The sequence below is a fragment of the Oncorhynchus masou genome, unplaced genomic scaffold (assembly GCF_036934945.1).
Source record: "Oncorhynchus masou masou isolate Uvic2021 unplaced genomic scaffold, UVic_Omas_1.1 unplaced_scaffold_539, whole genome shotgun sequence".
Lineage (NCBI taxonomy): Eukaryota > Metazoa > Chordata > Actinopteri > Salmoniformes > Salmonidae > Oncorhynchus > Oncorhynchus masou.
Window position 1 is genome coordinate 76,198 of NW_027011801.1, and position 26,303 is coordinate 102,500.

A 26,303-nucleotide genomic window follows, 5' to 3' on the forward strand; every position below is an offset into this window, starting at 1 on the left:
TCTGCCTTGCTCGCACACATGGACACCCTCCTGAAGCATCTTATCAGTCTGCCCAACAAGAACAGCTGTTCACTGGCCCTCCTGACGCATCTTATCAGTCGGCCCAACAAGAACAGCTGTTCACTGGCCCTCCTGAAGGATCTTCTCAGTCGGCCCACAAGAACAGCTGTTCACTGGCCCTCCTGAAGCATCTTATCAGTCGGCCCAACAAGAACAGCTGTTCACTGGCCGTCCTGAAGCATCTTATCAGTCTGCCCCACAAGAACAGCTGTTCACTGGCCCTCCTGACGCATCTTATCAGTCGGCCCAACAAGAACAGCTGTTCACTGGCCCTCCTGAAGCATCTTATCAGTCTGCCCCACAAGAACAGCTGTTCACTGGCCCTCCTGACGCATCTTATCAGTCGGCCCAACAAGAACAGCTGTTCACTGGCCCTCCTGAAGCATCTTATCAGTCTGCCCCACAAGAACAGCTGTTCACTGGCCCTCCTGAAGCATCTTATCAGTCTGCCCCACAAGAACAGCTGTTCACTGGCCCTCCTGAAGCATCTTATCAGTTGGCCCAACAAGAACAGCTGTTCACTGGCCCTCCTGAAGCATCTTATCAGTCGGCCCAACAAGAACAGCTGTTCACTGGCCACCCTCCTGAAGCATCTTATCAGTCGGCCCACAAGAACAGCTATTCACTGGCCCTCCTGAAGCATCTTATCAGTCGGCCCCACAAGAACAGCTGTTCACTGGCCCTCCTGACGGATCTTATCAGTCGGCCCACAAGAACAGCTGTTCACTGGCCCTCCTGAAGCATCTTATCAGTCGGCCCAACAAGAACAGCTGTTCACTGGCCGTCCTGAAGCATCTTATCAGTCGGCCCAACAAGAACAGCTGTTCACTGGCCCTCCTGAAGCATCTTCTCAGTCGGCCCAACAAGAACAGCTGTTCACTGGCCCTCCTGAAGCATCTTATCAGTCTGCCCCACAAGAACAGCTGTTCACTGGCCCTCCTGAAGCATCTTATCAGTCGGCACAACAAGAACAGCTGTTCACTGGCCCTCCTGAAGCATCTTATCAGTCGGCCCAACAAGAACAGCTGTTCACTGGCACCGCTTCAGGCTGAGGAGTAAAGTTCACACATCCCTATGTGCTACATGTTGCTAGGATACAGGAGAGATTGGCATCACCTTAACCCTCCTCTACCCTCCCTTCAGTACATCACCATACCCCTCCTCTACCCTCCCTTCAATACATCACCTTACCCCTCCTCTACCCTCCCTTCAATACATCACCTTACCCCTCCTCTACCCTCCCTTCAATACATCACCATAGCCCTCCTCTACCCTCCCTTCAATACATCACCTTACCCCTCCTCTACCCTCCCTTCAATACATCACCTTACCCCTCCTCTAACCTCCCTTCAATACATCACCTTACCCCTCCTCTAACCTCCCTTCAATACATCGCCATACCCCTCCTCTACCCTCCCTTCAATACATCACCTTACCCCTCCTCTACCCTCCCTCTGCTCATTTCATTTGTCTTTATTTCTCTTTATTCTCCCTCTCCTCTCCACATCTCTCCTCCCTCCACCCTCCACATCGCTCCTCCCTCCCCTCTCTCCCCCTCTCTCCACATCGCTCCTGCCTCCCCTCTCTCCCCCTCTCTCCACATCGCTCCCTACCTCCCCTCTCCACATCTCTCCTACCTCCCCCTCTCTCCCCCTCTCCACATCGCTCCTCCCTCCCCTCTCCACATCTCTCCTACCTCCCCTCTCTCCCCCTCTCCACATCTCTCCTCCCTCCACCCTCCACATCTCTCCTACCTCCCCTCTCTCCGCATCTCTCCTACCTCCCCTCTCTCCACATGGCTCCTACCTCCCCTCTCCACATCTCTCCTACCTCCCCTCTCTCCCCCTCTACACATCGCTCCTCCCTCCCCTCTCCACATCTCTCCTACCTCCCCTCTCTCCCCCTCTCCACATCTCTCCTCCCTCCACCCTCCACATCTCTCCTACCTCCCCCTCTCTCCACATCTCTCCTACCTCCCTCTCTCCACATCGCTCCTCCCTCCCCTCTCTCCAGCTCTCTCCTCCCCCTCTCTCCACCTCCCTTCTCCTGCTCTCCAGCTCTCTCCTCCCTCCCCTCTCTCCACCTCCCTCCTGCTCTCCACCTCTCTCCTCCTTCCCCCTCTCACGAACTCACTCCTCCCACTTCTCTGTCCATCTGTCTGGGAGGGGGGCAGAGTAATGATGTAATGTACGAGCAGGGTAGTGGTTGGCAGATCACCATGAACACAAGAGAAGAGAGAAAGAGAGACACAGAGAGCAGGAGAGAGAAAGAGAGAGAAAGGGAGGGACAGAGTACAGGAGAGAGCAAGGGGAAGATTGAGAGTGAGTGAGAAAGAGAAAAGGAGGGACACAGAGCAGGAGAGCGATAGAGCGAGCCGGAGAGGGGAGGTTTCTCTGTGTGAACAGAACAGAGAGGTGGATGGTGAACAGAACAGCGTTAGCCTTTTTCATCACAGTAGGATGCCAGATCAGAGAGAGAGAATTAATCAGACAGAGAAGAGGGAAGGTCTGGGGAAGGAAACTATACAATCTGGCAACCCTGCAGAGCAGAGTGGAGCGTTGTGATTATACGACTGGCAACCCAACCCTGTATCACGGATGGAGCAGAAAGGACTAAACAGAAAGGTTTCTAGAGGGGCTGGCTGCGAGAAACAAAAAGGAGTCTGATCTGCGGCCATTAGCACAGCTACAGCTTCCTTGTCTGAGCTGAACTGAGCTGCTACTGCCTGCTGTCTGTTGGCTGTCTGTCTGCCTACCTCACTGACTGGCCGTCTGACCGTCTGTCTGTCTGTCTGTTGGCTGTCTGTCTGTCTGTCTGTCTGCCTACCTCACTGACTGGCCGTCTGACCGTCTGTCTGTCTGTCTGTCTGTCTGTCTGTCTGTCTGTCTGTCTGTCTGTCTGTTGGCTCTCTGTCTGTCTGTCTGTCTGTCTGTCTGTCTGTTGGCTGTCTGTCTGTCCGTCTGTGTGCTCTCACAATGTGTAACTGAGTATCTCTCATCCTAGTGTGTGTGTGTGTGTGTGTGTGTGTGTGTGTGTGTGTGTGTGTGTGTGTGTGTGTGTGTGTGTGTGTGTGTGTGTGTGTGACCGTGTGTGTTTCTTCTTCTCTTGCCAATATGATGAGACAGACTCCTGCCCCCAGGAAGGTACAGAGCACCATCTGATGATGTTTATTATGGGATGTTGTTGTTGTCATCTTTTAGTTGGTAAATGTGTGTTAACGGAGCTGTGATCTAGATAGGTGCTGAATACACACCTCATTTCATTAGGGGATTATGGAAACGTGTCTGTTTGATATTGTTGTTGTATAATTATCTGCCTATGTAGAATATAGCTCCTGGGTTATGTTAACAGCTCATTAGAATATGTTAACAGCTCATTAGAATATGTTAACAGCTCATTAGAATATGTTACCAGCTCATTAGAATATGTTAACCGTGCATTGGAATATGTTAACCGTGCATTAGAATACGTTAACAGCTCATTAGAATATGTTACCAGCTCATTAGAATGTGTTAACATGCATTGGAATATGTTAACAGCTCATTAGAATATGTTAACAGCTCGTGAATTAGTTCAGGTTGATTGGGTGTTTGGATCAATGCCAGTCTATTCAGGAAGTACACTGACATTTCAGTCATTTAGTCATTACATCTAATTCAGACGGACTTCCAGTGACTTACAAATGGTTTTATAACAGACCAATTTTACATACCATAATAAGACCTAGCTGTTTTACATACCATAATACGACCTAGCTGTTTTACATACCATAATAAGACCTAGCTGTTTTACATACCATAATAAGACCTAGCTGTTTTACATACCAGTCCATAATAAGACCTAGCTGTTTTACATACCAGTCCATAATAAGACCTAGCTGTTTTACATACCATAATACGACCCAGCTGTTTTACATACCATAATACGACCTAGCTGTTTTACATACCATAATACGACCTAGCTGTTTTACATACCATAATACGACCTAGCTGTTTTACATACCATAATACGACCTAGCTGTTTTACATACCATAATACGACCTAGCTGTTTTACATACCATAATACGACCTAGCTGTTTTACATACCATAATAAGACCTAGCTGTTTTACATACCATAATACGACCCAGCTGTTTTACATACCATAATACAACCTAGCTGTTTTACATACCATAATACGACCTAGCTGTTTTACATACCATAATAAGACCTAGCTGTTTTACATACCATAATAAGACCTAGCTGTTTTACATACCATAATACGACCTAGCTGTTTTACATACCATAATACGACCTAGCTGTTTTACATACCATAATACGACCTAGCTGTTTTACATACCATAATACGACCTAGCTGTTTTACATACCATAATACGACCTAGCTGTTTTACATACCATAATACGACCTAGCTGTTTTACATACCATAATAAGACCTAGCTGTTTTACATACCATAATATGACCTAGCTGTTTTACATACCATAATACGACCTAGCTGTTTTACGAGAGTTGTTTTACATACCATAATAAGACCTAGCTGTTTTACATACCATAATAAGACCTAGCTGTTTTACATACCATAATAAGACCTAGCTGTTTTACATACCATAATACGACCTAGCTGTTTTACGAGAGTTGTTTTACATACCATAATACGACCTAGCTGTTTTACGAGAGTTGTTTTACATACCATAATACGACCTAGCTGTTTTACGAGAGTTGTTTTACATACCATAATAAGACCTAGCTGTTTTACATACCATAATATGACCTAGCTGTTTTACATACCATAATACGACCTAGCTGTTTTACGAGAGTTGTTTTACATACCATAATAAGACCTAGCTGTTTTACATACCATAATAAGACCTAGCTGTTTTACATACCATAATAAGACCTAGCTGTTTTACATACCATAATACGACCTAGCTGTTTTACATACCATAATACGACCCAGCTGTTTTACGAGAGTTGTTTTACATACCATAATACGACCTAGCTGTTTTACATACCATAATACGACCTAGCTGTTTTACGAGAGTTGTTTTACATACCATAATACGACCTAGCTGTTTTACATACCATAATACGACCTAGCTGTTTTACATACCATAATACGACCTAGCTGTTTTACATACCATAATACGACCTAGCTGTTTTACATACCATAATACGACCTAGCTGTTTTACATACCATAATAAGACCTAGCTGTTTAACAAGAGTTGTTTTACATACCAGTCCATAAAAAGACCTAGCTGTTTTACATACCATAATAAGACCTAGCTGTTTTACGAGTTGTTTTACATACCATAATAAGACCTAGCTGTTTTACATACCATAATAAGACTTAGCTGTTTTACGAGAGTTGTTTTATAAACCATAATAAGACCTAGCTGTTTTACAAGAGTCGTTTTACATACCATACTAAGACCTAGCTGTTTTACAAGAGTTGTTTTACATACCATAATAAGACCTAGCTGTTTTACATACCAGTCCATAATAAGACCTAGCTGTTTTACATACCAGTCCATAATAAGACCTAGCTGTTTTACGAGAGTTGTTTTACATACCATAATAAGACCTAGCTGTTTTACATACCAGTCCATAATAAGACCTAGCTGTTTTACGAGAGTTGTTTTACATACCATAATAAGACCTAGCTGTTTTACGAGAGTTGTTTTACATACCATAATAAGACCTAGCTGTTTTACATACCATAATAAGACCTAGCTGTTTTACATACCAGTCCATAATAAGACCTAGCTGTTTTACATACCAGTCCATAATAAGACCTAACTGTTTTACAAGAGTTGTTTTACATACCATAATAAGACCTAGCTGTTTTACGAGAGTTGTTTTACATACCATAATAAGACCTAGCTGTTTTACAAGAGTCATTTTACATACCATAATAAGACCTAGCTGTTTTACAAGAGTTGTTTTACATACAATAATAAGACCTAGCTGTTTTACAAGGGTTGTTTTACATACCATAATAAGACCTAACTGTTTTACAAGAGTTGTTTTACATACCAGTCCATAATAAGACCTAGCTGTTTTACAAGAGTTGTTTTACATACCATAATAAGACCTATATGTTTTACAAGAGTTGTTTTACATACCATAATAAGACTTAGCTGTTTTACGAGAGTTGTTTTATAAACCATAATAAGACCTAGCTGTTTTACAAGAGTCGTTTTACATACCATACTAAGACCTAGCTGTTTTACAAGAGTTGTTTTACATACCATAATAAGACCTAACTGTTTTACAAGAGTTGTTTTACATACCAGTCCATAATAAGACCTAGCTGTTTTACAAGAGTTGTTTTACATACCATAATAAGACCTATATGTTTTACAAGAGTTGTTTTACATACCATAATAAGACCTAGCTGTTTTACATACCATAATAAGACCTAGCTGATTTACATACCAGTCCATAGTAAGACCTAGCTGTTTTACAAGAGTTGTTTTACATACCATAATAAGACCTAGCTGTTTTACATACCAGTCCATAATAAGACCTAGCTGTTTTACAAGGGTTGTTTTACATACCATAATAAGACCTAGCTGTTTTACATACCAGTCCATAATAAGACCTAGCTCAAATCAAATCAAATCAAATCAAATTTTATTTGTAACATACACATGGTTAGCAGATGTTAATGCGAGTGTAGCAAAATGCTTGTGCTTCTAGTTCCGACAATGCAGTAATAACCAACAAGTAATCTAACTAACAATTCCTAATCTACTGTCTTATACACAGTGTAAGGGGATAAAGAATATGTACATAAGGATATATGAATGAGTGATGGTACAGAGCAGCATAGGCAAGATACAGTAGATGGTATCGAGTACAGTATATACATGTGAGATGAGTATGTAAACAAAGTGGCATAGTTAAAGTGGCTAGTGATACATGTATTACATAAGGATGCAGTCGATGATATAGAGTACAGTATATACGTATGCATATGAGATGAATAATGTAGGGTAAGTAACATTATATAAGGTAGCATTGTTTAAAGTGGCTAGTGATATATTTACAACATTTCCCATCAATTCCCATTATTAAAGTGGCTGGAGTTGAGTCAGTGTCAGTGTGTAGGCAGCAGCCACTCAATGTTAGTGGTGGCTGTTTAACAGTCTGATGGCCTTGAGATAGAAGCTGTTTTTCAGTCTCTCGGTCCCAGCTTTGATGCACCTGTCCTTACCTCGCCTTCTGGATGGTAGCGGGGTGAACAGGCAGTGGCTCGGGTGGTAGATGTCCTTGATGATCTTTATGGCCTTCCTGTAACATCGGGTGGTGTAGGTGTCCTGGAGGGCAGGTAGTTTGCCCCCGATGATGCGTTGTGAAGACCTCACTACCCTCTGGAGAGCCTTAAGGTTGAGGGCGGAGCAGTTGCCGTACCAGGCGGTGATACAGCCCGCCAGGATGCTCTCGATTGTGCCTCTGTAGAAGTTTGTGAGTGCTTTTGGTGACAAGCTGAATTTCTTCAGCCTCCTGAGGTTGAAGAGGAGCTGCTGCGCCTTCTTCACGATGCTGTCTGTGTGAGTGGACCAATTCAGTTTGTCTGTGATGTGTATGCCGAGGAACTTAAAACTTGCTACTCTCTCCACTACTGTTCCATCGATGTGGATAGGGGGGTGTTCCCTCTGCTGTTTCCTGAAGTCCACAATCATCTCCTTAGTTTTGTTGACGTTGAGTGTGAGGTTATTTTCCTGACACCACACTCCGAGGGCCCTCACATCCTCCCTGTAGGCCGTCTCGTCGTTGTTGGTAATCAAGCCTACCACTGTTGTGTCGTCCGCAAACTTGATGATTGAGTTGGAGGCGTGCGTGGCCACGCAGTCGTGGGTGAACAGGGAGTACAGGAGAGGGCTCAGAACGCACCCTTGTGGGGCACCAGTGTTGAGGATCAGCGGGGAGGAGATGTTGTTACCTACCCTCACCACCTGGGGGCGGCCCGTCAGGAAGTCCAGTACCCAGTTGCACAGGGCGGGGTCGAGACCCAGGGTCTCGAGCTTGATGACGAGCTTGGAGGGTACTATGGTGTTGAATGCCGAGCTGTAGTCGATGAACAGCATTCTCACATAGGTATTCCTCTTGTCCAGATGGGTTAGGGCAGTGTGCAGTGTGGTTGAGATTGCATCGTCTGTGGACCTATTTGAGCGGTAAGCAAATTGGAGTGGGTCTAGGGAGTCAGGTAGGGTGGAGGCGATATGGTCCTTGACTAGTCTCTCAAAGCACTTCATGATGACGGAAGTGAGTGCTACGGGGCGGTAGTCGTTTAGCTCAGTTACCTTAGCTTTCTTGGGAACAGGAACGATGGTGGCCCTCTTGAAGCATGTGGGAACAGCAGACTGGTATAGGGATTGATTGAATATGTCCGTAAACACACCAGCCAGCTGGTCTGCGCATGCTCTGAGGGCGCGGCTGGGGATGCCGTCTGGGCCTGCAGCCTTGCGAGGGTTAACACGTTTAAATGTTTTACTCACCTCGGCTGCAGTGAAGGAGAGACCGCATTTTTCCGTTGCAGGCTGTGTCAGTGGCACTGTATTGTCCTCAAAGCAGGAAAAAAAGTTATTTAGTCTTCCGGGGAGCAAGACATCCTGGTCCGTGACTGGGCTGGATTTCTTCCTGTAGTCCGTGATTGACTGTAGACCCTGCCACATGCCTCTTGTGACTGAGACGTTGAATTGGGATTCTACTTTGTCTCTGTACTGACGCTTAGCTTGTTTGATAGCCTTACGGAGGGAATAGCTGCATTGTTTGTATTCAGTCATGTTACCAGACACCTTGCCCTGATTGAAAGCAGTGGTTCGCGCTTTCAGTTTCACACGAATGCTGCCATCAATCCAAGGTTTCTGGTTAGGGAATGTTTTAATCGTTGCTATGGGAACGGCATCTTCAACACAAGTTCTAATGAACTCGCACACCGAATCAGCGTATTCGTCAATGTTGTTATTTGACGCAATACGAAACATGTCCCAGTCCACGTGATGGAAGCAGTCTTGGAGTGTGGAGTCAGCTTGGTCGGACCAGCGTTGGACAGACCTCAGCGTGGGAGCTTCTTTTTTTAGCTTTTGTCTGTAGGCAGGTATCAGCAAAATGGGGTCGTGGTCAGCTTTTCCGAAAGGGGGGCGGGGCAGGGCCTTATATGCGTCGCGGAAGTTAGAGTAACAGTGATCCAAGGTTTTTCCGCCCCTGGTTGCGCAATCGATATGCTGATAAAATTTAGGGAGTCTTGTTTTCAGATTAGCCTTGTTAAAATCCCCAACAACGATGAATGCAGCCTCCGGATAAATGGTTTCCAGTTTGCAAAGAGTTAAATAAAGTTCGTTCAGAGCCAGTTTTACAAGAGTTGTTTTACATACCATAATAAGACCTAGCTGTTTTACGAGAGTTGTTTTACATACCATAATAAGACCTAGCTGTTTTACGAGAGTTGTTTTACATACCATAATAAGGCCTAGCTGTTTTACAAGAGTTGTTTTACATACCATAATAAGACCTAGCTGTTTTACATACCAGTCCATAATAAGACCTAGCTGTTTTACGAGAGTTGTTTTACATACCATAATAAGACCTAGTTGTTTTACATACCATAATAAGACCTAGCTGTTTTACAAGAGTTGTTTTACATAACATAATAAGACCTAGCTCTTTTACAAGAGTTGTTTTACATACCAGTCCATAATAAGACCTAGCTGTTTTACAAGAGTTGTTTTACATACCATAATAAGACCTAGCTGTTTTACATACCAGTCCATAATAAGACCTAGCTGTTTTACAAGAGCTGTTTTACATACCATAATAAGACCTAGCTGTTTTACAAGAGTTGTTTTACATACCATAATAAGACCTAGCTGTTTTACAAGAGTTGTTTTACATACCATAATAAGACCTAGCTGTTTTACAAGAGTTGTTTTACATACCATAATAAGACCTAACTGTTTTACAAGAGTTGTTTTACATACCATAATAAGACCTAACTGTTTTACAAGAGTTGTTTTACATACCATAATAAGACCTAGCTGTTTTACAAGAGCTGTTTTACATACCATAATAAGACCTAGCTGTTTTACAAGAGTTGTTTTACATACCATAATAAGACCTAACTGTTTTACAAGAGTTGTTTTACATACCATAATAAGACCTAACTGTTTTACAAGAGTTGTTTTACATATCATAATAAGACCTAGCTGTTTTACAAGAGCTGTTTTACATACCATAATAAGACCTAGCTGTTTTACAAGAGTTGTTTTACATACCATAATAAGACCTAACTGTTTTACAAGAGTTGTTTTACATACCAGTCCATAATAAGACCTAACTGTTTTACAAGAGTTGTTTTACATACCATAATAAGACCTAGCTGTTTTACATACCAGTCCATAATAAGACCTAGCTGTTTTACATACCATAATAAGACCTAACTGTTTTACAAGAGTTGTTTTACATACCATAATAAGACCTAGTTGTTTTACAAGAGTTGTGTTGGAGAGAGAGAGTTATTTTTTGTGTCGTTATTTTGCAATCACTATAGTGTTTCTATTTAAATATAGCCACATTGCCCCACACGTTCATTTGAATCTCATGCCATTGTGTCCTTATTCATATAAAGAGGGAGGACGTTGCCTCACTGTGACATCATATCCTCTAAGATACGGTATCACAGACAGGTCAAAAGCGTCGGGAAAAAAGAGAGAATGGGGTTCATTGGCCCCGTAGTCTATGACATGTAGTCATGTTAACCTGAAGGATGGATTCCATCTACCTCCTGACCCAGATGACGGCAGGACAACGCTCCTCAGCTGCCCATATTCTACTCCACTCTTAGAACAAAAGGGGCCATGTTGAACTTAAAAGGGGTCTACGCCTGTCGCTATAGGATAACTTGTTGAAGGAACACTTTTTGGTTCCAGGTAGAACTCTTTTGGTTCTAGGTAGAACTCTTTTGGTTCTAGGTAGAATTATTTTGGTTCCTGGTAGAACCCTTTTTGGTTCCAGGTAGAACTCTTTTGGTTCTAGGTAGAACTCTTTTGGTTCTAGGTAGAATTATTTTGGTTCCTGGTAGAACCCTTTTTGGTTCCAGGTAGAACTCTTTTGGTTCTAGGTAGAACTCTTTTGGTTCCAGGTAGAACCCTTTTTGGTTCCAGGTAGAACTCTTTTGGTTCTAGGTAGAACTCTTTTGGTTCTAGGTAGAACTCTTTTGGTTCTAGGTAGAACCCTTTTTGGTTCCGTGAGGATCCCTTTCATCATAGGGTTTCTACCTGGAACCAAAAAGGGTTCTACCTGGAACCAAAAAGGGTTCTCCTACGGTGACATCCGAAGAACCCTTTTTGGAACCCTTTTTTCTACCAGTGTAGTGATCTAACTAAATCCCATCGGTGGGGTCAGAGGAGTTAGGGTTAAGGTTCACTCCCTCCTGTCTGCATCAGACATGTTGTTTCCCCCTACGGACACAATGCAGTCATTTATCAGAAAGACGCTGGTGCTACCAGTCATTTACCAGATAGTCTCTGTCTCTTTGTCTCACTGAGGTTGAACTATGTGTGGCCAGAGACCAACTGCCAGACACAGAGGCTTTCAGGAGGAATGTTAGAACAAGAGGCACTCTAGCTCAGCGAACAATCGCCAAGAAAACATCAGTGTGGTGTCCTGTGATCCTGCTATAACCTGTTCATCATTCTATAACCTGTACATCATGCTATAACCTGTTCATCATGCTATAACCTGTTCATCATGCTATAACCTGTTCATCATGCTATAACCTGTTCATCATGCTATAACCTGTTCATCATGCTATAACCTGTTCATCATGCTATAGCCTGTTCATTATTCTATAACCTGTTCATCATGCTATAACCTGTACATCATGCTATAACCTGTTCATCATGCTATAACCTGTTCATCATGCTATAACCTGTTCATCATGCTATAACCTGTTCATCATGCTATAACCTGTTCATCATGCTATAACCTGTTCATCATGCTATAGCCTGTTCATCATGCTATAACCTGTTCATCATGCTATAGCCTGTTCATCATGCTATAACCTGTTCATCATGTTATACCCTGTTCACTTGTCTTGCGGTGGAGACATTTGTAGAACCACTCAGAAGGTGATGAACGGCTGTGTTATGCTTTAGACAACATGTGATGTGGTTGTCAGACTTCCTGTCTTGTCCTCATCAGCTGATCTGACTGTACTGATGTTATACCTGGTTTCAGCATGCCACTAACCCTTCTGTTGGTGCTTTTTCTCCTCTCTCTTCCTGTCTCTTCCTCTCCTCTCCTATCTCTTCCTGTCTTTAACTCTCCTAACCTCTCTTATATCTTCCTCTCCTAACCTCTCCTCTCTTTTCCTCTCATAACTTCTCCCTTCTCTTCCTCTCCTTACTTCTCCTCTCTCTTCCTTTCCAATCCTCTCCTCTCTCTTCCCCTTTCTTCCTCTCCTAACCTCTCCTATATCTTACTCTCCTAACCTCTCCTCTCTCTTCCTCTCCTATCTCTTCATGTCTCTTCCTCTCCTATCCTCTCGTATCTCTTCCTCTCCTAACCTCTCCTCCTCTTCCTCTCCTAACCTCTCCTATCTCTTCCTCTCCTAACCTCTCATCTCTCTTCTCTAACCTCTCCTCTCTCTTCTTCTCCTAACCTCTCCTCTCTATTCCTCTCCTCTCTTCTTCTCCTAACCTCTCCTCTCTCTTCCTCTTCTAACCTCTCCTCTCTCTTCCTCTCCTAACCTCTCCTCTCTCTTCCTCTCCTAACCTCTCATCTCTCTTCCTCTCCTAACCTCGCCTCTCTCTTCCTCTCCTAATCTCTCCTCTCCCATTCTTCTCCTAACCTCTCCTCTCTCTTCCTCTCCCCTCTTTTCCTCACTCTTCCTCTCTCTTCCTCTCCTCTCTCTTCTTCTCCTAACCTCTCCTCGCTCTTCTTCTCCTAACCTCTCCTCTCTCTTCCTCTCCTAACCTCTCCTCTCTCTTCCTCTCCTAACCTCTCATCTCTCTTCCTCTCCTAACCTCGCCTCTCTCTTCCTCTCCTAATCTCTCCTCTCCCATTCTTCTCCTAACCTCTCCTCTCTCTTCCTCTCCCCTCTTTTCCTCACTCTTCCTCTCCTAACCTCTCCTTTCTCTTCTTCTCCTAACCTCTCCTCTATCTTCTTCTCCTAACCTCTCCTTTCTCTTCTTCTCCTAACCTCTCCTCTATCTTCTTCTCCTAACCTCTCCTCTCTCTTCCTCTCATATCTTCTCCTCTCCTCTCTCTTCCTCTCCCTTCCTCTCTTCTCTCTTCCTCTCCCCTCCTCTCCTCTCTCTTCCTGTCTTCTCCTCTCCTCTCTCTTCCTGTCTTCTCCTCTCCTCTCCCTTCCTCTCCTCTCTCTTCTTCTCCTAACCTCTCCTCTCTCTTCCTCTCCTCTCTCTTCTTCTCCTAACCTCTCCTCTCTCTCTCTTCCTCTCCTCTCTCTTCCTCTCCTATCTCTTCTTCTCCTAACCTCTCCTCTCTCTCTCTTCCTCTCCTATCCTCTCCTCTCTCTCTTCCTCTCCTAACCTCTCCTCTCTCTTCCTCTCCCCTCCTCTCCTCTCTCTTCCTGTCTTCTCCTCTCCTCTCTTCTCCTCTCCTCTCTCTTCCTCTCCCCTCCTCTCCTCTCTCTTCCTCTCTTCCTGTCTTCTCCTCTCCTCTCTTGTCCTCTCCACTGCTCTCCAGACTACGGCCAGAAGGCCCAAGGTGAGCCCAATCTTCTACAGAGCCATTTTGTTCCTTATCTTCTTGAGTGAACTCAGTCATTTTTTTCACTTCTAAGTTTTTCAAACTTTTATCTTTCTTTTTATTCTTTATATATATATATATATATATTGTTTTTCTTCTCACTCATAACTAATATTTTTATTACATAGGTCTGTATTAATCCATCTGTCTTCTGGTGAATGTCAGAAGCTTTGCCAGACATTACATTTTCTATACCAAATTTCACAGTGATGTGTTTGTCTGGTCCCCAGTGTCTAACCCCTTGCTGGGGACATGATGGTCTAACCTTCATCTCTCTCCTCCTCTCTTTCTCTCCTCTCTACTCCTCTCTCTCTCCCTCTCTCTCTCTCTCTTTCCTCCCCTCTCCTCCTCCTCCTCTCCCCCTCTCTCTCTCCCTTTGCTCCTCTCTCCTCCTCTCTCTCTCCCTTTCTTCCTCTCTCTCCTCTCTCTCTCCCCCTTTACTCCTCTCTCTCGCTCTCTTTCTTTGTCTTCCTCTCTCCCCCTCCAGCCCAGCCGTCCTGTGGGAACCGGAGCCTCCAAGGCGGGGCCCTCTGGGTCTGTGTCTGCCTCGGCTGGAGAGATGAGCAGCAGCGAGCCTTCCACCCCGGCACAGACCCCCCTGGGGGCCCCCATCATCCCCTCACCCGGGGGGCTCCTCTCCCCTTCAGCCCCCCCACCTCCACTCCCCAGCAAGGTACAGTGGATGACTAACTGTACTGTATGGCTCACTGTGATACTGGAGTGAGGCAATACCCTCAGGTGTAATGACACAGTAAACACAAGCTGTTCTTCCTCATTTAGTCACCTGTTAACAGGTGTACAGTCTTGGGTTAGAAGTGTACAAAATATAGTAAGCCATATAAAAAAAAAAAACATGTAAATATAATTTTACCTCATTTTTTCTCCGTAATATCATGGAGAACCCAGAATCTCAGGTGGCACTGCGATGCCTTAGACCACTGCGCCACTCGGGAGGCTATAGCAAATAGCTATACAGATTCTGTATGTTTTTAAAGACTCATTTTACCTGGTGTCTAAGTGTGTAAATGTTAGCTATACTCTGTAGTACAGATGTCGGATTTTAATGTGCCCCATTTCATCGCAGGAGGATTTTAACACATATTTAACATGTATAATGGCCACCAGGGGCGGCTGGAAGCAGTGTTTTTTAAGGCTACAGTATAACAACGCACTATTGTATCTAGTGGGCGTCCTCATACCTGCAAGAATCAAATATTCTCACGGCTCGCATAAGCATTGTGAACTGCCGTAGCGCTGTGGTCTGAGCAGCACGATCGGAGTGTCATGGAGATCGCGCCCAGTGGCGTGCAGTAGTTTTGACGCTTTGTGTGGACTTTTATTAAAGTTTATTAACGTTTATTTAAGGTTACCGCAATTTGGAATGAGGTTTGAAAGCAGCATCACGTGATACGGCATTTACATTCTACGGAGCGCCAGACGTTTGTAGCAGCAGCGTTAGAAACTAAGCAATTCAGTGAACTACTAACGCAAAGAAATAAAAGCATCTCTCACGAATAACAAATAAACAAGTAACATAATGGATCTCCTCAGTACCTGTTAATGAATGAAGTTGACAGCGACCAGAATAATGATCCTTCGGTACAACTCCTCTCACACGTTGCTGGTTTGCTGTTGCATCATTGTGGACATGACAGGTGAACTCGCATGTTTGCAAACGAGGGAATAAATCAACTGTTTAATAATGACTAATAGGCAGATTAGTGGTGTTTCTCTGTGTAGCTACTATGTTTTGGGATTCATCCACACAAATTTCACGCCCGTGCATATTATAAAATGACACCGATGTTCATGATAATTTCTTTTCGTTGATAACTAATATTGAAAGGTTAATATGATGTTAAATTAATAAACTAAATTAGAACTCTACTTCTTCCTAATGTAAACTACATGCATTGGATACAGGACAAATACTGTCATGTGATGAAGGATAACTTGTCCCAATATAATTATATACATGCATATATATCAAACAAGAACGTACACTATCATTCAAAAGTTTGGGGTCACTTAGAAATGTCCTTGTTTTTTGAAAGAAAAGCACTTTTTTTGGTCCATTAAAATAACATCAAATTTATCAGAAATACAGTGTAGACATTGTTCATGTTGTAAATGACTATTGTAGCTGGAAACGGCAGATTTTTTTTAATGGAATATTAAAAATATCAAGACGACATCGAATGTTCCTGAGTGGCCAAGTTACAGTTTTGACTTAAATCTGCTTGAAAATCAATACTTAAAAATGGATGTCTAGCAGTGATCAACAACCAACTTGACAGAGCTTGAAGAATAATATGCAAATATTGTACAATCCAGGTGTGGAAAGACTCACAGCTCTTAGAGGCTGAGCCAGAAAGACTCACAGCTCTTAGAGACTTACCCAGAAAGACTCACAGCTCTTAGAGACTTACCCAGAAAGACTCACAGCTCTTAGAGACTTACCCAGAAAGACTCACAGCTCTTAGAGACTTACCCAGAAAGACTCACAGCTCTTAGAGACTTACCCAGAAAGACTCACAGCTCTTAGAGACTTACCCAGAAAGACTCACAGCTCTTAGAGACTTACCCAGAAAGACTCACAGCTCTTAGAGACTTACCCAGAAAGACTCACAGCTCTTAGAGACTTACCCAGAAAGACTCACAGCTCTTAGAGACTTACCCAGAAAGACTCACAGCTCTTAGAGACTTACCCAGAAAGACTCACAGCTCTTAGAGACTTACCCAGAAAGACTCACAGCTCTTAGAGACTTACCCAGAAAGACTCACAGCTCTTAGACTTACCCAGAAAGACTCACAGCTCTTAGAGACTTAATGAGAAAGACTCAGCTCTTATGGACTTACCCAGAAAGACTCACAGCTCTTAGAGACTTAACAAGAAAGACTCACAGCTCTTAGACTTACCCAGAAAGACTCACAGCTCTTAGACTTACCCAGAAAGACTCACAGCTCTTAGAGACTTAACGAGAAAGACTCACAGCTCTTAGACTTACCCAGAAAGACTCACAGCTCTTAGAGACTTACCCAGAAAGACTCACAGCTCTTAGAGACTTACCCAGAAAGACTCACAGCTCTTAGAGACTGAACCAGAAAGACTCACAGCTCTTAGAGACTTACCCAGAAAGACTCACAGCTCTTAGAGACTGAACCAGAAAGACTCCCAGCTCTTAGAGACTGAACCAGAAAGACTCACAGCTCTTAGAGACTTACCCAGAAAGACTCACAGCTCTTAGACTTACCCAGAAAGACTCACAGCTCTTAGACTTACCCAGAAAGACTCACAGCTCTTAGAGACTTACCCAGAAAGACTCACAGCTCTTAGACTTACCCAGAAAGACTCACAGCTCTTAGAGACTTACCCAGAAAGACTCAAAGCTCTTAGACTTACCCAGAAAGACTCACAGCTCTTAGACTTACCCAGAAAGACTCACAGCTCTTAGACTTACCCAGAAAGACTAAACGCTGTAAAAAGTGATTTTAATATATTTCTTTTTTAATATTATTTTTCATTTTCAATAAATTTGCAAAAAAAAACATGTTTTCACTTGATCATTATTTATTTATTTTATACCTTTATTTAACTAGGCAAGTCAGTTAAGAACAAATTCTCATTTTCAATGACGGGCAGAACAACAGATTTTTACCTTGTCAGCTTAGGGATTTGAACTTGCAACCTTTCGGTTACTGATCCAACACTCTAACTACTAGGCTACCCTGCCACCTCTACACTCTAACCACTAGGCTACCTGCCACCTCTACACTCTAACCACTAGGCTACCCTGCCACCTCTACACTCTAACCACTAGGCTACCCTGCCACCTCTACACTCTAAACACTAGGCTACCCTGCCACCTCTACACTCTAAACACTAGGCTACCCTGCCACCTCTACACTCTAACCACTAGGCTACCTGCCACCTCTACACTCTAACCACTAGGCTACCTGCCTCCTCTACACTCTAACCACTAGGCTACCTGCCGCCTCTACACTCTAACCACTAGGCTACCCTGCCACCTCTACACTCTAACCACTAGGCTACCTGCCGCCCCTACACTCTAACCACTAGGCTACCTGCCTCCCCTACACTCTAACTACTAGGCTACCCTGCCGCCCCTACACTCTAACCACTAGGCTACCTGCCTCCTCTACACTCTAACCACTAGGCTACCTGCCACCTCTACACTCTAACCACTAGGCTACCTGCCTCCTCTACACTCTAACAACTAGACTACATGCCACCTCTACACTCTAACCACTAGGCTACCTGCCTCCTCTACACTCTAACCACTAGGCTACCTGCCTCCTATACACTCTAACCACTAGGCTACCCTGCCACCTCTACACTCTAAACACTAGGCTACCCTGCCACCTCTACACTCTAACCACTAGGCTACCTGCCACCTCTACACTCTAACCACTAGGCTACCTGCCTCCTCTACACTCTAACCACTAGGCTACCTGCCGCCTCTACACTCTAACCACTAGGCTACCCTGCCACCTCTACACTCTAACCACTAGGCTACCTGCCGCCCCTACACTCTAACCACTAGGCTACCTGCCTCCCCTACACTCTAACTACTAGGCTACCCTGCCGCCCCTACACTCTAACCACTAGGCTACCTGCCTCCTCTACACTCTAACCACTAGGCTACCTGCCACCTCTACACTCTAACCACTAGGCTACCTGCCTCCTCTACACTCTAACAACTAGAATACCTGCCTCCTATACACTCTAACCACTAGGCTACCTGCCTCCTCTACACTCTAACCACTAGACTACCTACCTCCTCTACACTCTAACCACTAGGCTACCAGCCTCCTCTACACTCTAACCACTAGGCTACCTGCCACCTCTACACTCTAACCACTAGGCTACCCTGCCTCCTCTACACTCTAACCACTAGGCTACCTGCCACCTCTACACTCTAACCACTAGGCTACCTGCCGCCCCTACACTCTAACCACTAGGCTACCTGCCGCCCCTACACTCTAACCACTAGGCTACCTGCCGCCTCTACACTCTAACCACTAGGCTACCTGCCTCCCCTACACTCTAACCACTAGGCTACCTGCCACCCCCGTACACTCTAACCACTAGGCTACCTGCCGCCCCTACACTCTAACCACTAGGCTACCTGCCACCTCTACACTCTAACCACTAGGCTACCTGCCGCCCCTACACTCTAACCACTAGGCTACCTGCCGCCCCTACACTCTAACCACTAGGCTACCTGCCGCCTCTACACTCTAACCACTAGGCTACCTGCCTCCCCTACACTCTAACCACTAGGCTACCTGCCACCCCCGTACACTCTAACCACTAGGCTACCTGCCGCCCCTACACTCTAACCACTAGGCTACCTGCCGCCTCTACACTCTAACCACTAGGCTACCTGCCGCCCCTACACTCTAACCACTAGGCTACCTGCCGCCTCTACACTCTAACCACTAGGCTACCTGCCTCCCCTACACTCTAACCACTAGGCTACCTGCCACCCCCGTACACTCTAACCACTAGGCTACCTGCCGCCCCTACACTCTAACCACTAGGCTACCTGCCGCCCCTACACTCTAACCACTAGGCTACCTGCCACCCCATTATAGGACAAATAGTAACATCACCAATCTGAGGTAACATCACCAATCTGAGGTAACATCACCAATCTGAGGTAAAAAAAGGAAGTGTATTTACCATAACTAATTATTCTGAAAATGTTAGCATAATGTATTGTATAGTATGTAAATCCAGGCTGTATCACAACCGGCCGTGATTGGGAGTCCCACAGGGGCGGCGCGCAATTGGTCCAGCGTTGTCTGCGGAAGGCCGTCATTGTGGCAGGGTAGCCTAGTGGTTAGAGTGTTGGACTAGTAACCGGAAGGTTGCAAGTTCAAACCCCCGAGCTGACAAGGTACAAATCTGTGGTTCTGCCCCTGAACAGGCAGTTAACCCACTGTTCCTAGGCCGTCATTGAAAATAAGAATTTGTTTCTAACTGACTTGCCTAGTTAAATAAAGGTAAAATAAAAATAAAAATAAAAATTGTAAATAAGGATTTGTTCTGACTTGCCTAGTTAAATAATTCAAACGATTATAATAATAATAAATGATAGTAAATCCACATTTTTACAACAATGACATCATCGTAGTAAAATAAAACACAAATTCCCCAGACGCTCCTAACATGCTGACCAGACCTCTCTCAAGCAGGTTTATTTATTGCACATTTATTTATTATTTATTTATTATTTATTATTTATTAGTCTCATCAGATGTGATCAGGAGACGCAGGTTGAAATATCAAAACCATCTGAACTATATTAACTTGGGGAGAAAAGCATGAGACATTCATGGACATTTAGCCAGCTCGCTTGCTGTTGCTAGCTACTTTGTCCTGGGATATAAACATTGGGTTGTTATTTTACCTGAAATGCACAAGGTCCTCTACTCCGACAATTAATCCACACATAAAAGGGTAAACCGAGTTGGTTTCTAGTCTCCTCCGTCTTCTTCTTTGGACATTGGCAACCAACTTTAAGGTGCGTTACCACCACCAACTGGAGTGTGGACCTCAGTTCATCTTCCAATCACGTGGGTTTATGCTCCGAAAAACCAATGAGGAGATAGGAGAGGCGGGACTTCAAGCGTCACAAATAGAACCTGTTTTAGAGCCTGGCTACCCAGACGCTCGTCGACGCGCTGATTGAATATGTATATGTGTACATTTATTTTGCGACGTGAGCGGTGTGGTCCGCATGTTAGGGTCTGTAAAGAACCGCCTCAATTCGTCGGGACATGGACTCTAAAGCGTGGACTCTAAAGTGTCTAAAGCGTTCCACAGGGATGCTGGCCCATGTTGATTCTACAAGGTGTTGAAAGCGTTCCACAGGGATGCTGGCCCCATGTTGACTCCAATGATTCCCCACTGTTGTGTCAAGTTGTCTGGATGTCCTTTGGGTGGTGGACCATTCTTGATACACACAGGAAACTGTTGAGCGTGAAAAACCCAGCAGCGTTGTAGTTCTTGACACCAACCGGTGCTCCTGGCACCTACCACCATACGATGTTGAAAGTCACAAATCTTTTGTCTTGCCCATTCACCCTCTGAATGACACACAAACACAATCCATGTCTCAATTATCTCAAGGCATTAAAATCCTTCTTTAACCACATGTCTCCTCCCCTTCATCTACACTGATTGTAGTGGATTTACATCAATAAGGGATCATATCTTTCACCTGGTCAGTGTGTCATAGAAAGAGCATGTTTTTTAAAATGTTTTATACACTCAGTATATAGTCATAATTAGTGTCTCATCCATGCTCTCTCTCAGGAGGAAGTCGCTATGGCAACTCAGGTGCAGTGCTGTGGTTTGATAGTTTGGTGTGTGTGTGATGTGTGTAGTGTGTGTGGTGATGTTACGTGTGTGTTTAGTGTGGTGGTGTGATGTGATGGTGTGTGTGTGTGTGGGTGGGTGGGTGTGTGTGATGTGTTTAGTGTGTGTGTGTGTGTGTGTGTGTGTGTGTGTGTGTGTGTGTGTGTGTGTGTGTGTGTGTGTGTGTGTGTGTGTGTGTGGCTTCATGTTAATCTGGAGTGTTGTTCCACACTAACAATTAACACGGTCAGTTCTTTAGTGTCCCTGCTGCCTAACCAGCCCCAACAGCTGTATTAACCATTCTCTCTGTCTCTCTCTCTCTCTGTCTCTCTCTCCCTCTCTCTCTCTCTGTCTCTCTCCCTCTCTCTCTCTGTCTCTCTCTCTCTGTCTCTCTCTGTCTCTCTCTCTGTCTCTCTCTCTCTGTCTCTCTCTCTCTACCTCTGTTTCTCTCTCTCTCTCTCTCTCTCTCTCTCTCTCTCTCTCTCTCTCTCTGTCTCTCTCTGTCTCTCTCTCTCTGTCTCTCTCTGTCTCCCTCTCTCTCTCTCTCTGTCTCTCTGTCTCTCTCTCTCTCTCTCTACCTCTCTCTCTCTCGCTCTCTCTCTCTACCTCTCTGTCTCTCTCTCTCTACCTCTCTCTCTCTCCCTCTCTCGCGCTCTCTGTCTCTCTCGCTCTCTCTCTCTGTCTCTCTGTCTCTCTCTCTTTCTACCTCTCTCCCTCTCTCTCTCTGTCTCTCTCTGTCTCTCTCTCTCGCTCTCTCTCTCTCTCTCTCTCGCTCTACCTCTCCACCTCTCTCTCTCTCTCTCTCTCTCTCTCTCTCTGCCTCTCTCTCTGTCAATTCAAGGGGCTTTATTGGCATGGGAAACATGTGTTAACATTGCCAAAGCAAGTAAGGTAAACAATAAAAATTAACAGTAGACATCACACATACAGAAGTTTCAAAACAATAAAGACATTGAAAATGTCATATTATATATATATATACAGTGTTTTTACAAGGTACAAATTTGAAAGGACACAAGATAAAATAAATAAGCATAGATATGGGTTGTATTTACAATGGTGTTTGTTCCTCACTGGTTGCCCTTTTCTCGTGGCAACAGGTCACAAATCTTGCCGCTCTGATGGCACACTGTGGAATTTCACCCAGTAGATATGGGAGTTTTTCAAAATTGGATTTGTTTTCGAATTCTTTGTGGATCTGTGTAATCTGAGGGAAATATGTCTCTCTAATATGGTCATACATTGGGCAGGAGGTTAGGAAGTGCAGCTCAGTTTCCACCTCATTTTGTGGGCAGTGAGCACATAGCCTGTCTTCTCTTGAGAGCCATGTCTGCCTACGGCGGCCTTTCTCAATAGCAAGGCTATGCTCGCTGAGTCTGTACATAGTCAAAGCTTTCCTTAATTTTGGGTCAGTCACAGTGGTCAGGTATTCTGCCGCTGTGTACTCTCTGTGTAGGGCCAAATAGCATTCTAGTTTGCTCTGTTTTTTTGTTAATTCTTTCCAATGTGTCAAGTAATTATCTTTTTGTTTTCTCATGATTTGGTTGGGTCTAATTGTGCTGCTGTCATGGGGCTCTGTAGGGTGTGTTTGTGTTTGTGAACAGAGCCCCAGGACCAGCTTGCTTAGGGACTCTTCTCCAGGTTCATCTCTCCGTAGGTGATGGCTTTGTTGTGGAAGGTTTGGGAATCGCTTCCTTTTAGGTGGTTATAGAATTTAACAGCTCTTTTCTGGATTTTGATAATTAGTGGGTATCGGCCTAATTCTGCTCTGCATGCACTATTTGGTGTTCTACGTTGTACACGGAGGATATTTTTGCAGAATTCTGCGTGCAGAGTCTCAATTTGGTGTTTGTCCCATTTTGTCTCTCTCTCTGTCTGTCTCTCTCTCTCTGCCTCTCTCTCTGTCTCTCTCTCTGTCTCTCTCTCTCTACCTCTCTCTCTGTCTATCAAAATTGGGTCTCTAATATGGTCATGCATTTGGCAGATGGTTAGGAAGTGCAGCTCAGTTCCCACCTCATGTTGTGGGCAGTGAGCACATAGCCTGTCTTCTCTTGAGAGTCATGTCTGCCTACGGCGGCCTTTCTCAATAGCAAGGCTATGCTCACTGAGTCTGTACATAGTCAAAGCTTTCCTTAAGTTTGGGTCAGTCACAGTGGTCAGGTATTCTGCCACTGTGGGGTCTGTTTGTGTTTGTGAACAGAGCCCCAGGACCAGCTTGCTTAGGGGACTCTTCTCCAGGTCCATCTCTCTGTAGGTGATGGCTTTGTTATGGAAGGTTTGGGAATTGCTTCCTTTTAGGTGGTTGTAGAATTTAACGTCTCTTTTCTGGATTTTGATAATTAGTGGGTATCGGCCTAATTCTGCTCTGCATGCATTATTTGGTGTTTTACGTTGTACATATAGGGTATTTTTTGCAGAATTCTGCATGCAGAATCTCAATTTGGTGTTTGTCCCATTTAGTGAATTCTTGGTTGGTGAGCGGACCCCAGACCTCACAACCATAAAGGGCAATGGGCTCTATGACTGATTCAAGTATTTTTAGCCAGATCCTAATTGCTATGTTGAAATTTATGTTCCTTTTGATGGCATAGAATGCCCTTCTTGCCTTGTCTCTCAGATTGTTCACAGCTTTGTGGAAGTTACCTGTGGCGCTGATGTTTAGGCCAAGGTATGTATAGTTTTTTGTGTGCTCTAGGGCAACGGTGTCTAGATGGAATTTGTATTCGTGGTCCTGGCGACTGGACCTTTTTTGGAACACCATTATTTTTGGTCTTACTGAGATTTACTGTCAGGTCTCAGGTCTGACAGAATATGTGCCTAAGATCTAGGTGCTGCTGTAGGCCCTCCTTGGTTGGAGACCAAAAGAACCAGATCATCAGCAAACAGTAGACATTTGACTTCAGATTCTAGTAGGGTGAGGCCGGGTGCTGCGGACTGTTCTAGTGCCCTCACCAATTCATTAATGTATAAGTTGAAGAGGTCGAGGCTTAAGCTGCATCTCTCTCTCTCTCCCCTCTCTCTCCCCCTCTCCCTCCCTCCCCTCTCTCCCCCTCTCCCTCCCTAACTCCCTCCCTCCCCTCTCCCTCCCTCCCCTCTCCCTCCCTCCCTCCCCCCTCCCTCCCCCTCTCCCTCCCCCCCCTCTCTCCCCCTCTCCCTCCCTCCCCACCAGGAGGAGGAGTCTCTGCGAGGTCAGGTGAAGGATCTGGAGGAAAAGTTAGAGACTCTGAGGATGAAGAGGACAGAGGACAAGGTTCCGTTATTACTATCATGTTTATTCATATACCTAATTATGATTATTCTTATGTTTCTTATGATTTAGATGTTGTTATTTCCGGTGGCATGCATTGAAACGTGTGGCTTTTTTTTGTTGCAAAATAACTATGAATTAACAGACTTGTTTTCTAATAATTGTCAACATATAACATCACTTTAAGGTGTGGGACGTTCACTTCATTTCAAGGAACCATAGCAGGTCTGGGGGGGAATGGGGGATGGTTCACAGGGGTTTCTGGGTGGGGAGTGACCAATGGGTGGGTTTCTGGGTGGGGAACAACCAATGGGTGGGTTTCTGGGTGGGGAGTGACCAATGGGTGGGTTTCTGGGTGAGGAACAACCAATGGGTGGGTTTCTGGGTGGGGAGTGACCAATGGGTGGGTTTCTGGGTGGGGAATGACCAATGGGTGGGTTTCTGGGTGGGGAGTGACCAATGGGTGGGTTTCTGGGTGGGGAATGACCAATGGGTGGGTTTCTGGGTGGGGAGTGACCAATGGGTGGGTTTCTGGGTGAGGAACAACCAATGGGTGGGTTTTATATTTCCTCTACAGTGGCTGTCTATGTATCAATAAAGTGTATTATAATGATAATGTTGATTTAGATGATAACAATTATTGTTATTATTGTTATTATTTATAATAATATTATTGTTGTTATTGTTATTAATGTTATTATTTATAATAATATTATTGTTGTTATTGTTATTATTGTTATTATTTATAATAATATTATTGGTATTATTGTTATTATTTATAATAATATTATTGTTATTATTGGTATTATTTATAATAATATTATTGTTATTATTGTCATCATTTATAATAATATTATTTTTGTTATTGTTATTATTGTTATTATTTATAATAATGTTGTTGTTATTGTTATTATTGTTATTATTTATAATAATATTATTGTTATTATTTATAATAATATTATTGTTATTATTGGTATTATTTATAATAATATTATTGGTATTATTGGTATTATTTATAATAATATTATTTTTGTTATTGTTATTATTGTTATTATTTATAATAATGTTGTTGTTATTGTTATTATTGTTATTATTTATAATAATATTATTGTTATTATTTATAATAATATTGTTGTTATTATTGTTATTATTTATAATAATATTATTGGTATTATTGGTATTATTTATAATAATATTATTGTTATTATTGGTATTATTTATAATAATATTATTGTTATTATTGTCATCATTTATAATAATATTATTGTTATTATTTATAATAATATTATTGTTATTATTGTTGTGATGAAGGTCAAGCTGAAGGAGCTGGAGAAACATAAGATCCAGCTGGAGCAGCTGCAGGAATGGAAGACCAAGATGCAGGAGCAGCAGAACGACCTGACCAAACAACTCAAAGAGGCCAAGAAGGTAAAGCAACCATCACTTTACCTCACAGTACCTCTCATTCATCAGTTTACCTCACAGTACCTCTCATTCATCAGTTTACCTCACAGTACCTCTCATTAATCACTTTACCTCACAGTACCTCTCCTCATTCATCAGTTTACCTCACAGTACCTCTAATTAACCAGTTTACCTCACAGTACCTCTCATTAATCACTTTACCTCACAGTACCTCTCATTAATCACTTTACCTCACAGTACCTCTCCTCATTCATCAGTTTACCTCACAGTACCTCTAATTAACCAGTTTACCTCACAGTACCTCTCATTAATCACTTTACCTCACAGTACCTCTCATTAATCACTTTACCTCACAGTACCTCACATTAATCACTTTACCTCACAGTACCTCTCATTAATCAAATCAGTAGTG

The 26,303-nt window shown here is 43.7% G+C and overlaps 1 protein-coding gene across 3 annotated transcripts in view; it reads left to right on the forward strand.

Annotated features, from left to right (window-relative positions):
- The first annotated feature begins 2,278 nt into the window (after positions 1 to 2,278).
- LOC135535970 (dynactin subunit 1-like) overlaps positions 2,279 to 26,303 on the forward strand; it is a 94,421-nt gene continuing 70,396 nt past the window's right edge. The window contains exons 1-6 of one of the 3 annotated variants that reach the window (XM_064962372.1): positions 2,279 to 2,684; positions 3,186 to 3,203; positions 13,770 to 13,790; positions 14,320 to 14,505; positions 24,389 to 24,469; positions 25,778 to 25,894. In XM_064962372.1, coding sequence (XP_064818444.1) covers positions 2,658 to 2,684; positions 3,186 to 3,203; positions 13,770 to 13,790; positions 14,320 to 14,505; positions 24,389 to 24,469; positions 25,778 to 25,894 — 450 coding nt within the window. In that variant the 5' untranslated portion in view covers positions 2,279 to 2,657. Of the gene's footprint in view, positions 3,204 to 13,769; positions 13,791 to 14,319; positions 14,506 to 24,388; positions 24,470 to 25,777; positions 25,895 to 26,303 lie in introns of all 3 variants that reach the window. The other 2 variants (XM_064962373.1, XM_064962374.1) reach the window with 2 other exon arrangements.